This window comes from Dermacentor variabilis, chromosome 2, assembly GCF_050947875.1.
Source record: "Dermacentor variabilis isolate Ectoservices chromosome 2, ASM5094787v1, whole genome shotgun sequence".
Taxonomy (NCBI): Eukaryota; Metazoa; Arthropoda; class Arachnida; order Ixodida; family Ixodidae; genus Dermacentor; species Dermacentor variabilis.
This window is the reverse complement of record NC_134569.1, coordinates 19,068,401-19,092,002: the sequence shown is the minus strand read 5'-3', so window position 1 is coordinate 19,092,002 and position 23,602 is coordinate 19,068,401. Positions and strand designations below refer to the sequence as shown.

Sequence of the window (23,602 nt, the reverse complement as noted above, 5' to 3'; positions counted from 1 at the left end):
ACTTAAAATAAATGTAATTCTGTTCTCTTGGCATGCAACATACAAGATGTGAACATCATAGGTAAAACAAAAAAGTAAGCACCGGGAGCTGTATCAGAAAGCTTCAAAAGTTATTCAAAGTGGGGCTAATAATGCTGCATTGTTAGAAAAAAACAGAGAGAGAGAGAGAGAATTTGTGCAGTTCTTGTGCCTCTAAGTGAAGTGCAAAACTGTGCAAAACTTTTAAATACCTTTTTCTCAAAAGGATGGACGGTTGGGTGAGTTGGTATGGTAGCATATTTTTGGTTTGTAGTGTGAAGGGACACAAAGGCTGTGTTCTCAAAACTGTGTTTATAGCATTCTGTTCAGCTCGTGCAGCTGATATCTTCACAACTGCCCAGTCAATTTGAACTCAGTTTCATCAGCCTCTCTGAGCTACACTGCAGGTCAGGACGTTCCGGTTCTCAGTATGACCTTTTTCTGAACTGCAGCCTAAATACTAGGCTTATGTTAATGAAATCTAACCCTGTCAGTTTTTATGTTGTAGTTAAATAAATCTAATGTCACAATCTCCACTATACATTTGGGGACACTGAGTAGTTGCAATAAGTCTTGCATCACATTTTACAACTTCTCCAGATAGAGGCATATTTTGTAAAAATTATTTTCCTCAGTTCCTATTCATTTGTTATCTGCTATGCCAAGTGGTCAATCCCTTCAATAGTGGGGGCGAAGCAAGCCAATAACAAAGGCAAAAAGAATTAAAAATGGAAAGAGTTGTTGCAGAATACAGCTCCAGGCTTTCCAGAATGTTTAGAAAAAATATATATACCCAAGTGCATTTATCTGGAATTGCACATTAGTAAAGCATGTAACAAGTAAGTTCTTGACACAGAATAGCAATGGGAACACAATGCCAATTGAAGGCAGAAGAGGGTGATTTCAACATCTTCAAGAGAAAGTGGTGAGATCATTTTCCATCTCTCTCTCTCTCTGGGCATCATGTCATGTTACAATTGGTGCAGCACTTAGGCCAACTAATAGGCTCATAAAAGAAGGATTCAAACATGTGGCCTCAAGCAGGTTGGTTCACCTCAAGCACAGCAAGGACGGTCTCCAGCTGGTCCTCACGCAGCACAATCTGGTTGCTGATGCGGCCCAAGCACTGAATAGCCTTGAGCCGCACCTCTTCAATCTCGTCATTGAACATGTCCACGATAAAGTCCAGAGACTGGGCCGCAAATGATGGGAATTGGAGGGCCAGCCGACACAGGGAGTCCAGGGATGCCAGCCGTACCTCTGCACAGTACCACAGAGAGCACAGCTAGTCCCCCTGCTGCTATGGGGCTCCCTTGCACATGCTCACCAAGGAACTCATCTTCCAGGCCATGCACGAACGCCCCACAGGCACCTGAGCCCATGAGGCTTACAGTCTGGGCATCCACTTCCTCGCGAGGTGCATCGTCTGCCCACCGTTGGCCTGAGGACCATTCACCGCTCTCATAGCTCTCCCGTTGTCGCTCATGTGCTGACCGCTTACGCTGCACAGTAGAAGGAGAACAAGCAACTTAGCTGGTTTCCCATCTCTTCCCCTTGCAGCCAATTCTAGAAAAAACCTGCAAGCTGTGACTGACTGATAGAATGGCAGACAGATCGACGGATGTATAGATGGACTGATTGACTGCTTTGGTCTAACTTCCCAAAGAAATAAAGGGGCTATGACAAATCAGTTATGCAGAAGCCCGCAAGGTAGAGGAAACTTTATGAAAGGGAAAAATGACATCCAACCGTCTTGAAAGGGGGTTAACCAGGGGCCCGATTTTTATTAATCATATCATGAGAAGCCAACAAACAAAGACAGCAAAGAAAATGTAGGGGAAATTACTTGTACTTACCAATTGAATTAAAGAAACAATAAATTAATGGCAATGAAAGTAGATGAAAAAACAACTTGCCGCAGGTGGGGACGATCCCACATCTTCGCATTACGCATGTGATGCTCTAACCAATTGAGCCGGACTGACGTTGTATCGGGTCAAAAAAAAAAAAAAAAAGAAAGCTCACCCTGAGATTCGACATCAGCTTCTTGTCAAGAGTCTGCTCCAAAAACTGCAGGCTCACGTGGCCCATGGTACCCTGCAACAAGCCTGGTTAGCCAATTTCTAGAAATGTGCCTTGGGATGTTGCTATTCACAATAACATGAACACTTAAAGGCAACTACACTCAATGCATTTTCGGCCCTCTTTACGACTGCAGAGGCAAAGATTCCACTGAATGCATATGGAAGCACTGTTTGAAGGTGGCCCAGACAGGAAAAAACCACACCAAGCACTGCCTAGCCACCACTGGATTGACTGCTTGTCTACCACATATATGTACACATAACAAAGTATGCATGCAAAAAGAATGAGAAAGAACACATAACTTGCATCAAAACGAGTCGTATCTGTCATCTTGAAGTTGCCATTTGTCGCATGATTGTAAGACTTTTTTTTTGTCTTCGTTTTCAGGTGCATATATGCCTAGCTATGTATAGAAAAAACAAATCTGACAAATTTTTTACTGGTATATGTACATATTCCAATGGTAAGCCTGTGTGTGCACTCCTCTGTGCTAACTCATGTCTTAGCACTGTTTATTCGTAAGTCTGTATGAACCAATCAATATGAACGCAAGCTCCTACCAAATTTATTTATGTGATAAATTAGGCCTCTACTAATAAAGGAGTAACATTTTTTTTTCCTGGGATTGCTGCATGAAACTGTTAATTTCCACTTACTCATAGGATTATGACCTGTAGAATAAGTGAACTGTGAAGGTAAAACTGCTACTTCTATGCATACAAGGGCAAGACCACTGCACTCCTTTTACAGTTCATGGTACAATGAAAGCTGTGGCTCTTCACCTAAAGCGTCAATGCTCTGCCCTGTGGCAAGTCATTGTCAGAAGGGGAGCATGAAAAGCAGTATACTGCTATAAGCTCCTGTTCTTTCCAGCTTTTACAACGTTTTTGTTATGAAGGGGCACTGCCCCACAGATCTTCTACAATAATTTTTCAAAAACACCTCTTATCTTGAGGATGAAAAGTAATTCTACTGCAGCCCGTGCAATTCAAACCTGCCGGTTACACCAAGATCCATTGATGATCAGTTCCCAGTGAACTCTCTGAGTAATAAAATAATCTGGATGTGCACACGGTCTTCGAAAAGCACATCTACCCGGATGAAGACATTCTCGTTGCACTGTCACATTATGAAGGAAGTGTTGAGGCTCTTTCTTGCCGCTGCAAGCAATTATCAGTCATGCGATAACAACGGCAGTAGCTCTCACGCAGATTTTGTACAGAATAGAAATGTGGGTTACAGATTTCTTCAATAAATACACATCGATAAAGTAAGCATTTCTTTCTCGTTAAAGTTACATTCAAATTAAATTTAGGTGTTTTACATGCAAAAACACAATATGATTTTAAGGCACACCGTAGTGGGGTAGTCCAGATTAAATCTGACCACCCAGGGTTTTTTAACATGGACACAATGCAATGCACCATGGGCATTGTTGCCTTTTGCCCCTATCGAAATGCCAACCACCAGGATCTGGTCCGATGCCCTCTGGCTTAGCAGCGCAATGCCACAGCAACTATGCCACCACAGTGGGTTTATTTATTTATTCATTTATTTTGTTTGTTTGTTGATACATACGAAAATTCAACATTTGGTTAATTCTGGCATTTTTTTTCTTGTCTCATGAAATTCGAAGCAACGAGGTTTTACTGTAACGAGGTATGACCAAGGACGCAGAGCAAGTGGACAATCTCATGATGTGCTGAAATCAGCCAGTGAGACAAAGTGCATAAAGCTGAAAGGTATGCTACTTGAATTAGATAATCGCAAAGCATTTTTAGCAGTGCGAACACCACTTACGACTTGTGACTTACGACTTGTAAGACAAAATGTTGGGCAGGTGCTGTCCTGATGTATCGCTCCTCAATACTGGTAAAAAAAACTTTCACAATAAGCTCTGCAAGCTGCAAGACTTTCTCAGGGTAAAAATAAAAAAATAAATGTTCTCTCATATATAACAAATCATGCACAAACACTGGTTGTTTTGCACAGTAAATAAATTTCCTGTAAGACAACTAAATGTTTGCGCATAATGTTTGCATAGCACTGCTTGCCCTGCTGATTTCATGAGCATGCCCAAGATTCCTCACCATCAGCAAGGCTGCTTCAATGCGCACACACATGGAGAGATCGCCGACCATCTGGCAGATCTTGGCAAAAGCATCGTCTGCTAGTCGGATTTGCTCCTGGCTGTTTCGTACCTGCACAAGGCTGCCCCACAGAAACACCACCCAATCAAATAACATACGACAAGAACGCAGTGTTCCCTATCCACCACACCAATGGCTTGTTGCTTCACACTTCAAGCCTATAGGGCAATCTCTCGCTCAACAAAAAGACAGTACTAGCTCGTAGGACAAAATAGCCCTCATTTTGCATCAGGCAGAGTTATTAGTTAAATTATGTTGTAGCTGAATTAAGATTGTATGTAAGGACCTTTCTTACCCTTAATGTTTTTATTATGCAGCAGTGTCCATGTAATCAGTGCCATTATATTCAGATATACTGCCATTTGCTATACGTGACTCATGAAGGGGACAACATTTTGGACATTATACAAATATAGATAACCCATTTAAAATCGAAACAGTGTTGTCTGTCACCTAAAGCTTTCCTGTCTCTTATGTCACAATTCATTGCATCTGGGCTACAAAGTGTACCACAACACATTTTATACTCTGCTGGTAGGCAACCTCAGCTTAGAGTGCAGCAGGAACTTTTTCAATGGCTAACAGAAACAGTGCTTCATGTCAGTGTCACACATGTTAGCATGCTGCATAGTGATATGCACCAGAAGTAAGTGGAGTGTTTGGCACAAGTTATGTCCGGCACAAGGATAAGCACTGCCTCAGGCAAACACTCACTTGTTTCCATATGCATGGCTTATCACTTGCACCAGCTTCAGGGCAGCTATCCGCACACTTTCGTAGTCATCGGTCAATGCAGTCGTCACATGTTCATACAGGCTCACATCCAGCTTCAGGCCCCGATCATGAAGACGGTACTGCAGAAGATTAGTGTTCGACGAAAGCCCCTCTGATCAGGATGGAACATGGTGAAAAGGTGGGCAAAACCTGGGGCACTACACCGACCAAAGTAAATTTAAAAGAAAAGAAGACGTTTCGGCTCACAAATGGGAGCCTTGTTCACAGGTAAAAGAAGCAAATGTGTTCGAGCAGTTCGACTTGAACACATGATGGCAGGCACTGATGGCAGATTACCATTGCTCCTGTTCAGAGTGTGCGGTGTAGTCTGTGACTATGCAGCACACATGATAACGTATATTGGCGGAACTGGGGACTTTGAAAGATGTCTTAAGCAGCATGATTATGACGTGAGAAAAGAAAATGTGAAATTCAGTGCTTTGGCTGAGCATGCCACTTTAAGTGGCCATGCAATCGAGTCGGGGAAGGCACGTGTCCGTGTCAGGGAAAAAGGGCTATACTGATGCCTTTATCTTGAGTCACTCCTGATTCAGACTACTTCGCACACTCTGAACAGGAGCGATAGCAATCTACCATCAATGTCTGCGCACTGCCTGTGTCACACGTTCAAGCCTATTTAAGTGAACTGCTCAGACACATTTGTTTCTTTTACCTGTAAACAAGGCTCCTGTGTAGCCGAAAACTCTTCTTTTCTTTTAAATTTACTTTGGTTGACACAGTGCCCCGGCTTTTGCCTACCTTCTCAGCACAGTACTGCAGAATTAAAATAAACAGCACAGGAAGCTATCATTAGATGAGAAGCATCTTGATGTGGCTGCTATGACACTTGTTCAGTGGCCACCCTGAACACAATATGATAACGAGGCAGGACGTAGTGGGGAGCTCCAAATTAATTTCGACCACTTGGGGCTCTTTAACCCTTTCAGGGTCAATGATGTAAATATACAGCACTGCGAACAAGTCAAAAATGGTCGATGCCGTATATTTACAGCGCCGTCTGTACATTTAAAAAGCACGACAATTTCCAAAGTTTTTCTTTCCTGGCATGTGCTGTCATTATGTGGGAACACAGGAAATCTTTTTCTTGTGCCTCCCTATCTCGGTTTTCGTTGCATGGTCTGTTTTAGAGCTAGTTTGCTCCGGCGCGTCTACATACTACCGCTCGCGCATTGGTGTGCGCGCAGTCGGGCTACGGTTTGGGTTTTGTTGCATGGGTGGTTTCGGCTTCTTGCGCTCGGACAACTGATAGCTATCTCGTTTAATCGCTCAAAGGGCGACCGCCTGTTTCTCACTCGTTTAGTGCTCACAGGGGTGCACATAGGAAGGATGCCACCGTGCATGCGTTTCCTTTTCCATTTATTTTTTTTTTTTCTTTTTTGAGACTCGCGAAAACTAATTGCCTCTGGTTGGCAATAAGATGAAGATTAGCGGAAGTTTGTCACATGTTTTGCTTTTTTTGATGGGCACACAACCACACAGTTTTCTTGAGTGTGCTCACTTACACAGTTCAATTACGCTATGGACGTAAATATTAGCGTAAGAGCAGGAACATTTCAAACTTGCAAAATATTCTTGTGTGCACATTTTCTAAGCCTTGAAAACTATGTGTATAACAATGCATCAAATTTTTATTTGTTATAAGTTTATTTTCTTTTTTATTGTTGTTATTCATGAATAAGGAGTGCATATATACCAACGCAAAATATTTATTTATCATGGCCACCCTAGATAAATTATGGTAAATTTTTTTCGATATAGGTTTCTCAGAAGAATTGGAATCTGCAATAAAAAAAAAATTGACCCTGAAAGAGTTAATGTACACCCAATGTATGGTACACAAGCGTTTTTGCACTTCACTCCTATATAAGTGTAAATGCCGTAACCGGGATTTGATCCCGTGACCTGGGCTTAGCAGCACAAAGCTGAAGCTACTATGCCACCACGACAGGTGATCATTTATAGTTCGGTACTCCTTCACAGCAGCAGTGTAATTTCGTTATATTGAGGTTCAATATACATGATGTTCTATGGACAATAAATTATGAAAAGTTAACTACTTTGTTATATTGAAAATTGTTATATTGAAGTTTTTCTAAATTGAGGTTTAACTGTACTGGGATTTACAATGGACACACTGCAACCCTGGATGGTCAAGGAACTTGTTTACAGTTGAACAACACAGGCAATGCAAGCAAGCATAAAAGTAGGGTATTCAATATGAATCTGTATTATGGCCTCCCTCATTAGTGCGTAGTTATATTGTTCATACTGTGGCCTCCCTTAAAGTTAATTGTACAGTTATACTGTTCACTCTGCCAGCATGAAACTGTTTTCCGAAAAGCAGAAGGTATTCATGCTAGTAAAAGAGCCAGGAGAGTGTGTTCATCTTCCACCAACAGCATGGATACTGCATCGACCCATCGCACAGTAACCAAATGGCACACCGATCTGGCACCGAGCCATCAAGTGAAAAAAGCAAGCACGCAAAATGTTCTAAAGTGAGTTGCATGAGAATCAAACTAAGCACCACAAGCAACGTGCGAACCTTGAAAGTAATGCCATACAAAGCAACAACAACAATTTGCCATCTCTGCATGTACATCTCTGCATGTGAGTAAAGAACAGCCCCAAAAATGTTTTCATTGGTTGCCATAGCTTTTCATCTGCACCAGTCTCTGCCAAAGCACAAAAGAAAAAGAGTGACATGCCAGTTTCAAGATTACTTTGATAAGCATATTACAGGATGCAGTGTTTTCTATATAGCAAGTGGAGTCAACTAGGCCACAAGGCTTAATTAGGCTGGTGCTAGTAGAGGCTGCAGAACTTTTTAATTGAACTTTTGAGTTGAGAGTTTCGCTTTACCATCCCTGCTACAAAGGATATCAGTAATAGTAGTAGTATTATTCAACCAACTTGGGCACAACTACAGTACAAAAGCTTACAAAACCAAACCTTGCTATAACAAAACAGATTATAACAAACAAATGGATAACCTGAAGTAATAATATCCCCACTTGAAATTACCATCAAAATCTACACAGTTACTAAACAACAACAACATGCATTTAAAATCTCATTTTAATGAGGCAAAGAGTATCCACTCAAAAACAGCAAAGAAAATACAAAATCTGAAGATTGCAACACTGTGCCAGCACACTCACAAAACAATGTAAGAACCTGTTGCACTCCTACATTTGCATCTAAGATAATGGCAGCAACGAATTAGCATTAACAGCCGCATTAAAGAAAGAAGTCATCACGCTGATGACTCGGCAAAAAATGTTGCAGTTCTTTGGCATTGGCTGCTGAATTTTGCATAGGCCCATACACTCTGGAAACTCACTGCAACACTTTAGCCCTTCAAAGGGTAACATTGGATATGAGGCCGGACAACTAAGTCATGAATATAACGAAGTAACTTTGGCTACTTATCCAACTTTGTTATACTGAGGTTTTACTGTGGCTTCTCTCTAACTGTGACAAAATGGCTTAACCATTGTGATAAAGGGTACCAGGGAGATAAGGATAAAAAGATGCCACAGCAGCAGCAGGATTGAGAAAGAGCACCTTCTCTTATTATCCACACACTGGCAAAATTCACATTGACAAGGATGGCAATATGGGTTTGTTGGTTGGTCATCACAGAATGGTATCTGGCATAGTGCAGCAAAACATGAACATGAGAAGAAATGACAGTGCTTGTATTTGTCTGTCGTTTCTTCTTGTATCCATGTTATGCTACACTATGCCAGATACTAAAACCCACGTCATTCTCATTGGCACTACCCTCATTATTTCTTTGAACCCAAGTAAAGAATGGCAAGGACTACTGGCATCATGGTGCTGCATCATGGCGATATAAAGAAGTCGTACTTGCAGCGAAAAACTTTGTTAAATTGCAAATTACAATGAATCAGGGCCTTAGTGTCCCAGCAGTAAAAATAATTTCACAAGTTCCCAGAACATATAGTGGATAGCGTCTTGTGAGTAAGCACTTATAAATATATTTTCACAAGGAGGCTGGACCATAATTATGTGATTATAAGCGCAGGCACGTGCAGTGCAGATTGTGCCTATAGCAACGAATCAGCGTGGCTCACAGCATCAAAGACTCGAGGTGGCCCATCGAGCAGCACTGTAAATCTTGAATGCCATGGTTGACTGCGCTTAATGGCAGGAGCTATCATTTAAAATTGAAAGCAAAAGTGTAAACAGATTAAGGTTATTCATCCTCCCCTGTGAAAAGAAAGTTGCAGCTCTGGGCAAAAGGCGAAGCATTGATAAAAGGCTTGTAGTTTTATCATGTTAATTGCAATAAACATATGGTTACTAATTAAATTAACAAGCATAGTATCACATGCACACAGGCAAGCATAAACAGATATTTCACTCAATGGCCGTGAGCACTTGCTGTCACTATGCTGGCATGAAGAGCACCGGCAACAGGGAATATAACGCTTCGTGCTGACTTTCGCTCCACTGCGTTTTGGAACAGTGAGATTGTGCAACCTCCAACACTAGGCCTGCTTGGAAAACAGGGTATGTCAAAGGAACAAGCCACCTCAGCTCGCCTTTATCCTTTGTACCCACCGCAGATTACTTCCATGATCATAAAGCTTCTTGAAAACCCAAGTGTGCCACTATTGCTTTCCACTTTATGTGATGTTCTAGCTCTATGCTGATTAATCTTGCCAAAGGTAAGTCTGCCAACAGGTGAAACAATATAGGAGCACTGTGAAAAATGCCATCACAATGAAACGAAATATATGCTGAGTGAGTCTTTCTTTAACAGGTCCCGCCTATAATTTGATGGCAGGAAAAAAAAGCAACAATAGTACATGAGCAGACGTCTTTCTAATTTAGCTGAGACATTCAGGAATTTCCAGATAGTTGAAACACTAATGACCGGTACAAGAAAAGCAGGATAGCACGAATAGCAGGATACATCGTGTACTATTCCTTAAATTACATGCTTTTGCTTTGCACCTCCCCAAGCATGTATCAATTTCTGAGGGTGCCATAAAAAAAAAAATAAGTCAAATGATTGCTTTAATAAACATGATGAAAGTGTGTGCAGCTGTGGTACACCTCTCTGATATCAAGGAAGTGTGCTGACCAAAGGCTGTGTACAAGGGGGACATATCAATAAAAACACAATGTGAAGAAGACAACACAGGACTTTAAGAAAGCTAAAATGTGCCTACCTTCATGCTCAGTGAGAATTTCTCTGGGTAAGCCTTCTAGTTGTGGCCAGCAGAGCCTCCCTGGCAGTAGGTTTGTCAACAGAGCCGTACTGTCCATTGGTCACTCTCCACAATAGTTTTGAACGACTAAATTTCATGACAAAAATTTATTAGCCTTGCAACACTGCTGTTGCCCGCCCTTTAATTTGTCTCGAGAACTATATGTGACAGGCAAATAAATTAGATAACATGTGTTTCTTCCAGACATTTTGTTTGTCATGTCCATTCTGCTGGTTTAGGCAACTGGAACAATCTTAACAGTAATAGACTGAGGGCAACTGATTTAGAAAGCAACCTCATCTGTGGTCATCGCTGAAGCCAACTGAACTGTGCCCTTACCATGGCCTGGAAGGCTGCTGTGCGAACGCGAGGATCCTGATGGCGGCTGTAATCGCTGAGCAACGACGACAGGGCCTCAGGTCGGCCATCCGTGGGGAGCAGGTCACTCAGCAGGCGCAAGCATTTGCACTGCACTCTGTGGTTTCCATCTAACAGTGCCTGCAGCATCAGGCAAGGCTCAGTGTAGCGCATAACAAGTCAGCCCAACAGCTGACAAACATCAGTCCCGAATGAGTATGTCAATGAAGGGAGCGAGACTACCCACAAGTGTGAGCCACTAAACACTAAAGGGATACCAAAGGAGAACACAGTATTTACTTTCCCAAACATTAACTCCATTAGCATCGTTAGCTTGCTCACGTTTTGCACCGTGCTTCAAAGTATAATAAATATAATATAATAATGTTCCTCTGGGCGCTTCTGATAGGCCTCAGTCTCTTCCACACTCAATGCATGCTATGTAGTGGCGGAGCCAAGAATATTTTTTTAGGACTGCTTGCACTTGACCAAGGGAATACGGGGGAGGGCAGGTGGGTGTTGTCACATGTCGTTTTATGTCGGGTATGCTGTTACCAAAAAAATTCGGAAGGGGGTCATGTGTTTGGTGTGCTTCTTCGGCTGGCTACACTGCCAACGCTTTGGCCCGATTTGGCTGGTTGGTTGGTTGGTTGGGCTTTATGAATGGCTCATACCCACTATGAAAGACTGGCCAAGAACTACATGAGTTACTATGGAGATAACTGCCCACATAAAAAAATAATGCTAATGAGAAATTTTCTATATTAAAAGATAGTAAACTAACAATGTGTAAAGAATTTACCCATAAAATCATCCTCATTCAGAAATAAATCTCACAATGGCTGCACAGACATCCCTATTGCAATGTCTTAAAGAGGAGGGACCCAAAGACAGAATATCAGGAATCGAAAGGTTCAATCGAATACCATGAAATGGTCCTTCTGAAAGATTTTTTGTTAATGATATTTGTTCACTTCACCTTTTTCACACACTCTACAACTTCTGTTGTCCACTTCCTGCCATCTCTGAAGCAGAATGCTCCACATTAAGTGCATGCTCAGGCACCGGTTTCTTCACTTCACAACATCCTCAGACTCAGTTGCGTCTATGGCCGACTTCACTTCCTGCCACTAGTTGTGCTTGTCTATACCCAGTGGCACATACCCATTCCAGAGCACTGGCCAGAAATATCACTTTTACTGTGAGCCACTCTTGCCATGAGAAGTAGCTTAATAGGCCGGAAAAGATGCAAGCACGAAAGACGGGTGGCGATGCTGCCTTCAAGTTTTTGCACCAGCTCACTATGGCATCATGCATTTTGGCAGAGTCTGCTCAGGTCCAGCTAATTTTTTTATTGTTAAAGATGGACTAGTATTATATTTTCTGGCATATAAGTCGCACTTTTGTGTCTTTTGTGTATAAGTCGCACTTTGCCTCATCCTCCAATGCAGTCAAAGAGTCCAGCCATGGCCAGCAGCATCGCTGGGTTACAGTCACAGCGGTTAAAGAACTTGTGCGTGACATTGTAAGTATCCTTAAGCACACTGCTGGCATCGCCACTATGCCGTGGCATGCTTGGGCCGAACACACGAACACCGATAACACCAAGCACCACGCCTTGAACCAGTCTGAAACACATAAAAAAGCAAAATGGCAACCGGTAGACGTAGGCAGTGCAACTCCTGCTGGACTGTTGAGACTTCACATAGTACACTTTAACTTCTCATACGAGTGACTGATGATGATGATGATGATGATGATGATGATGATGATGATGAAAATTTTTTTTTAACAAGCAGATGTTGGACACCAGAGAGTAACAACGAAAAATTGTGGTGCCTTTTTCCTATTTGTTGTATTAGTTCAGTGAGCTTAAAGTCCTAGTTAAAGAAGAAAAAGAACTACACCATAATAGCAAACTAGTATGCGTGGTCCTCAATCACAGAGCACCTATATCACAGACGCCACGATGGCAGCCTTTGCTGCAGCCACCACGCTGCAGTAGCCATGCTGAATACATGAAGAGCCCTCAGAGCTGACATCTGTCAGTCGCTGCTGTTAAAATAAGATTTCATTTCTTTCAGAATGCTGCTATGCACAGTTCCTTGTACTCATGAAAAAAGCTGTGCATATTTGTCGCGCTAGCGTGCTTGGTTTTATGCATAAGTAAGGCACACTAACAAAAATTTCGGAAAGAAACTTCATGTTATGCACCAGAAAACACAGCATATGTTATTCTAAAGAGCCAGAGACTGAACCAAAGTATATGTAGGCATGGTACCGAAACTCCCATAGAAGCCTAAGTGTCCTGCAATGGCAGCATGGGGATAAAGCCCCTCAATGATTAAAAGTTAACGCCATCTCTGCCGCCCTCCCCACTACGCACTTGTTTCTGCTCACGATATCTTGCCCCTCGATGGTGGCCCCCTCTAATCCGATGAATCGATGAATCACATCTGAATAGAACAATGTCATCGGCAAACCGAAGGTTGCCGAGGTATTCGTGGTCGATCCTTACTCCCAAACCTTCCCAGTTTAATAGCTTGAATACTTCTTCCAAGCACGTTGTGAATAGCATTGGAGAGATTGTGTCGCCTTGTCTGGCCCCTTTCTTTATTGAGGTATATTCCTACTTTTCTTGTGTAGAATTAAGGTGGCTGTGGAATCTCTGTAGATATTTTCCAGAATATTTATGTAAGCGGTCTCTACTCCTTAAATATGCAATGCCTCTATGACTGCTGGTATCTCTAAAGAATCAAATGCTCTTTCGTAATCTATGAAAGCCATATAGAGAGGCTTACTGTACACTGTGGATTTCTTGATAACCTGATTAATGACATGGATGTGATCCATTGTACAGTATCCCTTCCTGAAACCTGCCTGTTCGCTTGGTTGACTGAAGTCTAGTATTGCCCTTATTCTATTGGAGATTATTTTGGTAAATATTTTATATAATACTGGGAGTAAGCTAAGCTAATGGACCTATAATATTTCATTTCTTTAATGTCTCCCTTTTTGTGGATTAGTATAATGTTTGCATTCCCTCCAGTTTTCTGGGAACCTTGCAGTTGATAGACACTTTGTATAGAGATTATGTCTCCTCCATCTTTGATTAAATAGACTGTTATTCCATCTTCTCCTACCACTTTTCCCTGTTTCATGTCTTGTAAGGCCCTTCTGACCTCATCTCTAGTTATAGGAGGAGTTTCTGTATCCTGTTCATTACTTTTTCGAATTCTCCTTCGAATTCGAGTTCTCCTGAGTCCTCTGGGTACGGTACAGGTCAGTATAGAACTCTTCCGCTGCTTTTATTATACCTTCGAGATTGCTGATGATATTACCCTGCTTATCTTTCAGTGCATACATCTTGGTTTGTCCTATGCCAAGTTTCCTTCTCAATGATTTCAGGCTGCGTCCATTTTTTATGGCTTCTTCAGTCTTTCTCATGTTATAATTTCGAACATACCTTATTTTCGCCTTGTTGATCAGTTTTTACAGCTCTGCAAATTTTATCTATCTCTTGAGTTGGACACATTCATTCTTTGTCATTTCTTTATTCGGTCCTTTGTTACTTGGGAGAGCCTCCCACTTTAATTGCAGCCTCTGAAGCCAGCCTCGTTACGGTTTCATTCATTACCTCTATGTCATCATCATCATCTCTCTGTTCTAAGGCTGCATATTTGTTTGCAAGCACCAGACTAAATTTGTCTGCTTTTACCCTTACTGCCTCTAAGTTGACCTGTTTCCTCTTGATGAATTGTACTCTTTCTCTCTCCAAATTGAGTTGAATCCTAGCCCTCAGTAACTTATGATCACTGCACTTTACCTTACCTATCACTTCTACATCCTGCATATGCTGGGATCGGCAGAAAGTATGAAATGAATTTAATTTCTTGTTTCACCATTAGGGCTTTTCCAGATCTACTTTCTGTTGCTACGTTTCCTGAAAAAGGTGTTTGTTATTCTCAGCTTATTTCTTTCTGCGAATTCTATGAGCATCTTTCCCCTAGCGTTTCTAGAATCAACGCTGTAGTTGCCAATTGCCTGTCCACCTGCCAGCTTTTTCCCTGCTTTTGCTTTGAAGTCACCCATTACTACTCTATACCGAGTTTTTGCTTTTCTCATCACTGACTCAAAATCTTCATAAAGCTGATCTACTTCCTCATCGTCGTGACTGGATGTTGGAGCGTAGGCTTGTACTACCTTTAATCTATACCTCTTATGAATTTTGATTATGACTACTGCTACCCTCTCATTAGTGCTGTAGAATTCGTCGATGTTGCCAGCTATGTCCTTATGGATTAGGAATCCTACCTCGTATTGCTTCTTATCTGGGAGACCTCTATAGCAGAAGACATGGCCGTTATTTAGCAATGTATAAGCCTCACCAGTTCTTCTAATCTCACTAATGCCGATAATATCCCAAACAACGTCTGATAGTTCTTCAAAGAGTCCTGCTAAGCTAGCCTCACTCGACAGAATTTGGCTGCTAAAGGTTGACAGGGTTAGTTTCCATTGGCGGCCTGTCCAGACCCAGAGATTCTTAGCACCCTCTACTGCGTTGCAGGTCTGACCGCCGCCTTGGTCAGGTGCTCCGCAGCTTCTGGGGACTGAGGGCTGTGGTTTAATTGTAGATTTCATCAGGGACGTTGTGGCTGAACAATACACCAGGGAGGCCAATTCCTGTTGTGGTGAGGGAGTGTCTTTGTTCAAGCTTAGTGGGCCTTCCTAATTTGGTTGTACAGTAAAACCTAGTTAAACCGTACCCACTTAAACAGTAGTTTCGTTTTAAAAGTAGTAAAGTCAAATCCCCGACTCAGTGGCCATTAAACATAATGTGTTTTGTATCCGCATAAACCGTACCAGCTTATTGCGTACGTATCGCTTAACACGCAGTGTTTCCACTTTTCGTCGAGCAAACATGGCGATGCGTCGTCTCCATCGGGCGGCCCGGCAGAACAACAAGCCTCAGAAATCAGCACAACGGCCTCCAAGCGCCCTGTGCGTTTGTGCATTAAGCCACATCAACATCAACATCATTTCGGCGCCATGCTATATGCCGTGCCAGAGAGCGTTGTGCTCTCTATTTATGCTCTCACAAGTAATTCGAGGGCCTGCCTACCTGCCTGGCCAGCTGGCTGGCCTTGTGCTGGACACGCTTGTCGCTGGACGCCTGCAGGCCAACACAGTGCAGTGAATCAACCAGGGCAGCTAATACGGCATGTGAGGTCTCTGTGCGAAGCAGTGCAGCAAGGTCCTCAAGTGCTGCTGCAGGTTCGGGGGCACCCTGCCGACACACCAGCTGGCCCAGCACCGAGGACAGCTTGGCACGAGCTGTTGTCTCCTTCTCGTTGGAGAAGTGCTCCAGCAAATACTTGTACACATTCTGCACCTCTTCTGACTGCAGCAACAAAGGGCTATATTACAGCAATTACACATTCCTAATTGTCCTGAATATGTCTTAACTGACATGGAATACGGCCTGGATTGGCCTAGGGTCATCATTATCAGTGTACATTTTGGCAGACTGCATAGCCTTCCTTAAAAAAAAAAGAAAAATCTGCAGTGCTTCAGCAAGAAAATTAAACCATATGCACACAGGCTCACATCGATATATCTAGAGCCTGCTAGAGAAACACTGCTTTGGTGAGCAGTGTACCTTTACACATTAACATTTAATCACCACCGAGTCATCAGTGGTGATTACTCAATGTCCTTTACTCAATGCATGCGATTTACAATGTACGCATTGTGTAACTGCTAGGCATTGCTAAATGCAAGAAGCACACTCATATGAGCTATCACTAAATATATCATGTTTGCTAAGCATGTTCATGAATGGCACTCGAAGTGAGCACGTAAAGGACCCCGAGTTTTTTCTGTCCATGATTCGCTATACAAGTACAAATCCCAATTCCTCCCATGACCTCCACTGCTTTAAGCCACAAGCTGCTTTCATTCAAACAGCCTCCTCTATACAGAGTAAGTTATTCAGGATAATGCAGAGGGAACACTCCACATCTCTGTCTTTTCCTTTAGTCCAAGCAAAGACAAAGGGAAGAGATGGTGACACACGTAGCTTTGGCTTTCCCCAGCTTTTTCATTGAGATAGCAATTATATGGACACGACAAGTGCATTTCTGCTGTCAGTGCCGCCGTGAGGTTCTGTATAAAGTCCAAGGGCGAAAAATTGTCACTGCACGCTGTATGGGCAAGTGAAAGCATGCAAGGGTGAGCCGACGATCATGGCTCAATGTCACACATGAAAGGGGGGAAGGCGGGGAGGAAGCGCGCCGTCTTCTATCGTGCGTGAGGCTCTAAGGGGCACGTTCTACTCCGGGAGGCTCGTGTGGCTGCATGCACCCGCCCGGGCCACTGTATATTGAAAGCCATCTGTGCCGGGGACAGAGTCTGCTGTGCGCTGTGTTTTCACAGCTTAGCTCACGATGATGCAAGAGGCAGCACGAAGGTCAATTCGTTTGCTGCTGCTACCACGCTTCTTCACTCCAGCATTCTGACAGCAAGTTCCTGCGGTCATAGAGTATGATGTGTTCATGTTTGCTTGCATGTGCGTGACACCCTGCTTGTTAATTTAGTTAGTATGCCTATGCTTACAAGTTTATATGGCAAGTTTATATATAAAACTACTATTCTTACTTCATATAGCTGTCCACTAATTTGCTATCGCAATCGATGCTTCGCCTTTCGGGCAAAACTTTGGCTTTTTATTGACATGAACCTTGCACTATTATATAGGGTCACCATCCCACCCTCAACACATTTACACATCAATCTCCCCAAAGTTCCATTTCTTCTTCTAATAGTACAATTGGTGGCTTTGGCACATAAAATTCACTAAGCCTAGCTCTCATTTTCACCTCAGACGCAGCTGGCCAGACAGGGGTGGCAACAGTTTAGCAACTCGCTGAACGGGACCCTAAGTACGGCCAAAACGTGGCGCATCCTCAGGGCCCTAATGGACCCTAGCAAGAACAAGTCCGAAAGCGGCAAATCGATCCAAAGACTGGTCCACCAGTACGAAGGTTCCGAAGAGCAGCTCCTGAAAGAAGTCCGAGAAAAATGCTACGGGAAAGACCAAATCGAAGGTTACAAAGGAGATTATCTCGGTGAGGAAAACCCGAAAATGAACCGACCCATCACGAGAGAGGAGGTCACCAAGGCCGTGAGAGCGGCCACCAAGAATACAGCGGCGGGAGCGGACAAGATTCGAAACTCGCTCATAAGAAACCTAAGCGACGAGGCAGTCGATCAGGTGACGTCGTACCTCAACACGCTCTGGCAAGAGGGGAAGGTACCGGCGGAATGGAAACACGCCATCGTGGTCATGATACCCAAGCCGGGCAAGAAACTACAGATCGAGAATCTCAGGCCGATCTCGCTTACGTCGTGCCTGGGAAAACTGTATGACAGAATAGTCACCAAAAGGATCCAGCAGCACCTGGAGAACGGGAGGTGGTACCCTGACAGCATGTATGGCTTCAGGGCCAACCTATCGACGCAGGACGTTCTCCTGCAACTCAAAGAGGAGGTACTCGACACAATGCCCAAGGCGGGTGAAAACGTTGTGATGGCGCTCGACATCAAAGGCGCCTTCGACAACGTCAGCCACGCGGCCATAATGGAGGGCCTCAACAACACCAACTGCGGAAGGAAAGTACACGACTACGTCAAGGACTTCCTAACCGACAGAACGGCAACGGTAGGGCTGGGGGAGTTGAGAAGCGACACCTTCTCCACACCATGTAGAGGCACACCCCAAGGCTCCGTGATATCGCCCGTGCTATTTAATGTGGCGATGATCGGCCTGGCAAAACGACTCGGCGAGATTCATGGCATCCAACACGCGATGTACGCGGACGACGTCACGGTTTGGGTCACGCAAGGTTCACTGGGAGAAAAACAAGAGAAACTACAAGAGGCTGCGCGCTGTGTCGAAAAGTACACCAGAGAGAGGGGACTGGTATGCTCCACAGAAAAATCCGAATTACTGAGAGTAGGTAGACACCCCACCCAAGCAACGCTGGAAGTAACGCTTGATGGTCAAAACATCCCGGAAAAGAATATGATCAAAATCCTGGGCATGTGGCTACAGGGCAGCAGAAAATGCAGCCACACCATCAGCCTGCTGAGCAAAGTGACGGAGCAGGTGGGCCGGATGATCAACAGGGTCTCCCAAAAAAGATACGGCATGAAAGAGGAAGACACACTCAAACTCGTCGGCAGCCTGGTCGTCAGCCGAGTCATCTACTCGCTACCGTACCACGCGATGACCAAAGGAGAGAGGGAACAGGCGGACACGATAATCAGGAAAGCATACAAGACGGCTCTCCATCTGCCAAAAAACACTTCAAACGAAAAACTGCTCCAACTGGGCATCAGCAACACTTTCAGCGAACTGGCGGAAGTCCTGCTTGAAACGCAAAAAGCCAGACTCAAAAGCACCCCTGCAGGGAGAGCGCTCCTGACTAGGCTGGGACGGGACACGAGTGGACACGTAGATAGATACGCAGACGTGCCCGACTGCTTAAGAAAAACAATAAGCGTTAGGCCAGTACCTAAGAACATGGACCCCAACCTCCACGAGGGCAGAAGGCAGGCGCGAGCCGAATACGTGGAAAAGACACTCGCGCTACTAGAGAACACGGTGTACACGGATGCTGCCACGTACCCGCGAGAAGGGAAGCGCACGGCCACGGCGGTGGTGGTGGACGGTGAAGGGAATCTGATCACATGTGCGACGGTAAAGGCAACCGACACAGCGGAGGCCGAAGAAATTGCCGTGGCGCTGGCGGCAGTAGAAGGATATAGGACAGGCAGGCCTCTAAACATCTTAACAGACTCAAAGGAAGCGTGCAGAAATTACACGAGGGGCAGGATTAGCAAAGCCGCCCTCAGAATTCTTGGCGGAGCCAACTTCGCCGAGAGGAATGTTACGCACAAGTTAATTTGGATTCCGGCCCACGCAGGCATACAGGGTAACGAAAGGGCAGACAGCCTAGCTCGAGAGACCACGTGCCGAGCAGAGCAGTTGCGCGCCCCGGAGTATCACCCACACGCTTGTGAGGGAGGATACACAGAAATCTTAAACTTATACAGAGGGACGAGAGCGAAATATCCCCCACCCCACAAAGCTCTAACGCAGGAGGAAGCAACGAGTTGGCGCAGATTGCAGACAAAGTCCTTCCCAAATTTATACATCCTGAACAAAATGTACCCAACACAATACAGAGACACCTGCCCATGGTGCGGGGCCACACCCACACTATACCATGTCACATGGGAATGTAAACACAATAAATCATTCCACCAACACAATAACCCGAGTGCGGAGCAATGGGAGAGTCGGCTTACCAGCTGCGAGCTCACGGCCCAAAGGGCCTTAGTGCAGCACACTAGTCAGGTAGCTAGGCTCAGTGGAGCCCTGGAATAGGGGCCCACCCTTGCTGGAAGAGGCTCCAAGTCGCCGGCGCCCAAGACGCCCGAGACCTCGAGACGCTAAATCCTTGAAGGAACCACAATAAAGTTTCTCTCTCTCTCTCTCTCTCTCTCCGATGAGATATGGCTTTTTCCAATAATACTAGTTTCATAAAAATCTGGTTGACAACTTCCCACTTTGCAATGAATATATAAAAGCTACCACTCATTTTGCCGAAGATGCTGCAATGCTCACCAAGGTGAATGTTCCTGCATCTACCTGTTTGGCCCACACAGGCACAGACACAAAACAGGACATGATAAATGGCATGCTCTTCACAACCCAAAAAACATGTTTTCGTGAGCGTTGTCACAACTAGTGGAACAAGAAAACCTGGTGAGGCAGCACAGCCCCTGCAGCTCATTGGGCACGAAACATACCACCTTCACGTCAAAGTGCAGCACTGCTTTTAAACCGAAACTTTTGTTGCCTATTCCGCCCACTTTGCGGGTGCTGGGACCTGGACTTCCAAGAACACACAAACACATTGCAGACTGTCATATGGCCCGCTACCAATTCCATCCCTACCAGTGTGCTACCTACAACATAAGTGCTTGTGTTACCTTCTTCCTATCTGTCTTCATCTTGCTTCACTGTCTCGCACTTCAGAAGCCAGGCAACATCAACTAGCCCAACATTACAGGCTGCTCTCCTACTTGTCTTGTGGGACCCAGGGCAACCAGAGTAATTAAAAAAAAAATAAACAGAGAAGTGAAAAAGTCATAAAGAGGAGTCGAAACCGAACCAAGGCAAACCAAGCAGCTGAGTGTGGAGGTCAGCTACAATACTCCCAAGTCACAACTGAGATATGTCCGTCTTCTCGTTCAAAGTCCAGAATCTTCATTGTCAAGCCATTGAAGCTGATCATGCGATACCCAAAATCGACATCTTCACACTGTCAGGGACTTGGAAGTGCGGATCTCTAGTCCACTGCTGGTTTAAAGAAGTGTGAGTGTGCTAGGTATGTTGGCATGGCAATTTACAAGGATGACGCTGCCACATATCATACAGTAAACCTGGTAAAGTTCTTGCTACCACCAAAAAAGAGGTCAATTGCATCCTCACTGACAGCTTGGGCAACATGTAAATTTTATTTTGGCCACCCCACGATCAGTCCACTAGCAATGCACTTTGTCCTGCGCTTTCTTTAGTTCAGTCAACCATAAAAGTTTACGGACCATGGGATCTCGAAAAGCGTTAAATTTCTGAGCAGCCTGTAAATGTAGCAAGTAAAACCAAACACCACTACGTTTCTCACATACACTAGCAGCAGCTGGAAATATAAACACCAGGATCCTTTGTGAGGCTGCCGAGATTTTAAGCTTTTTCTGATTCCTTGGTCCATAAAATTTTGTGGGCCATGATCACTGGCTACATCAAAAAGTACAACAAAATACTGCCATTGGTCTTCAAAGGAGACTTTAACACTGACCTACAAAAACTGGTGGTTACCAACATTCAATAGAGATCTTTCTGGCATTCTCTTTTAATTTTTCTTTGAAGTCGTGAGAAATGCAGAGAATATATGGGATCATTGTAACTTTTTCTTTCTTTTTTTTCTTGGTCACAGGTGAAGCCAGTGTGATGTTTCTCACATTTACTTTTTGAAAGGACTTTAACAAGTATATGGTCAGGATATCTTGCAACCACTAGTTGCCTCCGTTTTGTAAGCAAAGGAACAGCAATGACATGCAAACAAGGCTCTTGCAGAGCATTCGTGAAACATATTTAAATGGCTCTTTTTATAACTTTTGATTTTGCTTGTAGCAGCATCAGCGTCAAGGAAGATGAGGAGAATGGGGGCTGGCTAGAGACAGGCCATTGCCTAGGAGCAAAGAGGGTGTGTGGCTGAAGAATGACTGTCACCTAGGGCATTTTGCTCAGTAAAAAATACGCTCTTGTTTATTGTGGCTTATTGTCATCACTGATTCTGCCCGCCACATGCTCAGTGAAATGACAGCAAGGGCTTGTTGGCCCTTGGCTCGTACCTACAGCATGTCGGGTCATCATGAAGAAAGAATCTGATATCAAAAAAGCTAATACTTCCATGGTCAGGCATCTAATGTGTTACTTTGGATGGGGCTCAGCTTGTCTTGACATTGGTTAGTATGTTGGCAGTTTCAGATTCAAAGGAAACAAAACGGCAGTCAAGAAATAATCAATATTTATCAATGTATATAAAAACCATACTTGCATATGACTAGTCAAGGCAAGAAGAAATTTCTTTGTCAAGTTGAGCTAAGAGAAAGTGACTAAGAACTAGTGCTAAACATGATTGAATCAACACAACTTGCTTTTTCAGGTAACACCTGCTATCCTACTCTATAAAAGGTGTCAAAAGGTGAAGGTTGTCAAAAATTTCAGCACTTCAGAAATAGACAGAGACACAATACAAACATATTAAAAACATTTATCTCAATAAAATATTCTAATGAAGAAAAATTAACTACAAAGTAAATTCCCACACACTAAACTCTACACACATACGCATGAAAACTTCCCAAATATTGTATATTTTGGAATATTTATATACAGGGTGTCTCAGCTAACTTGAGCCAAGTATTAAAAAACATAGGGGCTACACATGTTGAATTGCCACAGCATTGTTCTGAGCCATATGCAGCACGTCATAATACTTTTTTCAATATGCCAAGTTGGCAAATTAACAAACATTGCTTAATTAACTTTTAAAATATTTACTCTAGTGAAAGATCTTCAGCACAAAAGTTGTAGTGCTTGTTCAGAAACATCGGATTACTTAATCTATACAAAGATAACTGCGCTGTTAGATTTTTTTCGTCTTTCTATAAAGTGCGCAATATTCAAAGAATAACACATGGCTGCCGGCTAACGCGCCACGCTCTTAGTGTCCTCAATTGCAAGTTGAACAAATTAGCAAAGGCTGCTCCGTGCACAGAGATCGATTGAACGGGCTGTCGGTGACTGCGATGGACCGGAGGCAGCATGGCTTTTATCTGTCTTTCATCACATTGTCAGCCTCGCCCCTTCTATTGCCTTTCTTCATTGGACCAAAAAGAAAAGAAAAAAAAAGAAAGCCTGCACTGTGTCAAATGCTACCTTCGGTCCCATATCGCATTCGCACGTGGCAGCTGCTTTTTCGTTGAAGTGTTTTTCTTAAAGCGGTACGCTCCTTATGTCACTAACGTCCATCGCAGTCACCGACAGCCTGTTCAATCCATCTCTGTGTGCAGAGTAGCCTTTGCTAATTCGTTCAACTTACATTTGAGGGCACTAAAAGCGCAACGCATTAGCCAGCAGTCACGTGGTGTTTTTTAAATTTCGTGCACTTTAAAGAAGGGCTGAAATAAACAGGGCAGTTATCTTTGCACAGATGAAATAATCTGATGTCTCTGAACAAGCGCTACAACTTTTGTATTGAAGATCTTTTGCTAGAGTTCATATTTAAAAAAGTTAATTAAGCGATTCTGTGTCAATTA

The 23,602-nt window shown here is 43.6% G+C and overlaps 1 protein-coding gene across 1 annotated transcript in view; it reads right to left on the bottom strand.

Moving 5' to 3' along the window:
* IntS4 (integrator complex subunit 4) overlaps positions 1–23,602 on the bottom strand; it is a 78,007-nt gene that overhangs the window by 50,817 nt on the left and 3,588 nt on the right. Inside the window, exons 3-9 of the mRNA XM_075679827.1 lie at positions 15,771–16,049; positions 10,631–10,789; positions 4,968–5,107; positions 4,194–4,314; positions 2,044–2,115; positions 1,346–1,520; positions 1,073–1,278 (exon numbers count right to left, since the gene is read on the bottom strand). Coding sequence (XP_075535942.1) covers positions 1,073–1,278; positions 1,346–1,520; positions 2,044–2,115; positions 4,194–4,314; positions 4,968–5,107; positions 10,631–10,789; positions 15,771–16,049 — 1,152 coding nt within the window. The remainder of the gene's footprint in view (positions 1–1,072; positions 1,279–1,345; positions 1,521–2,043; positions 2,116–4,193; positions 4,315–4,967; positions 5,108–10,630; positions 10,790–15,770; positions 16,050–23,602) is intronic.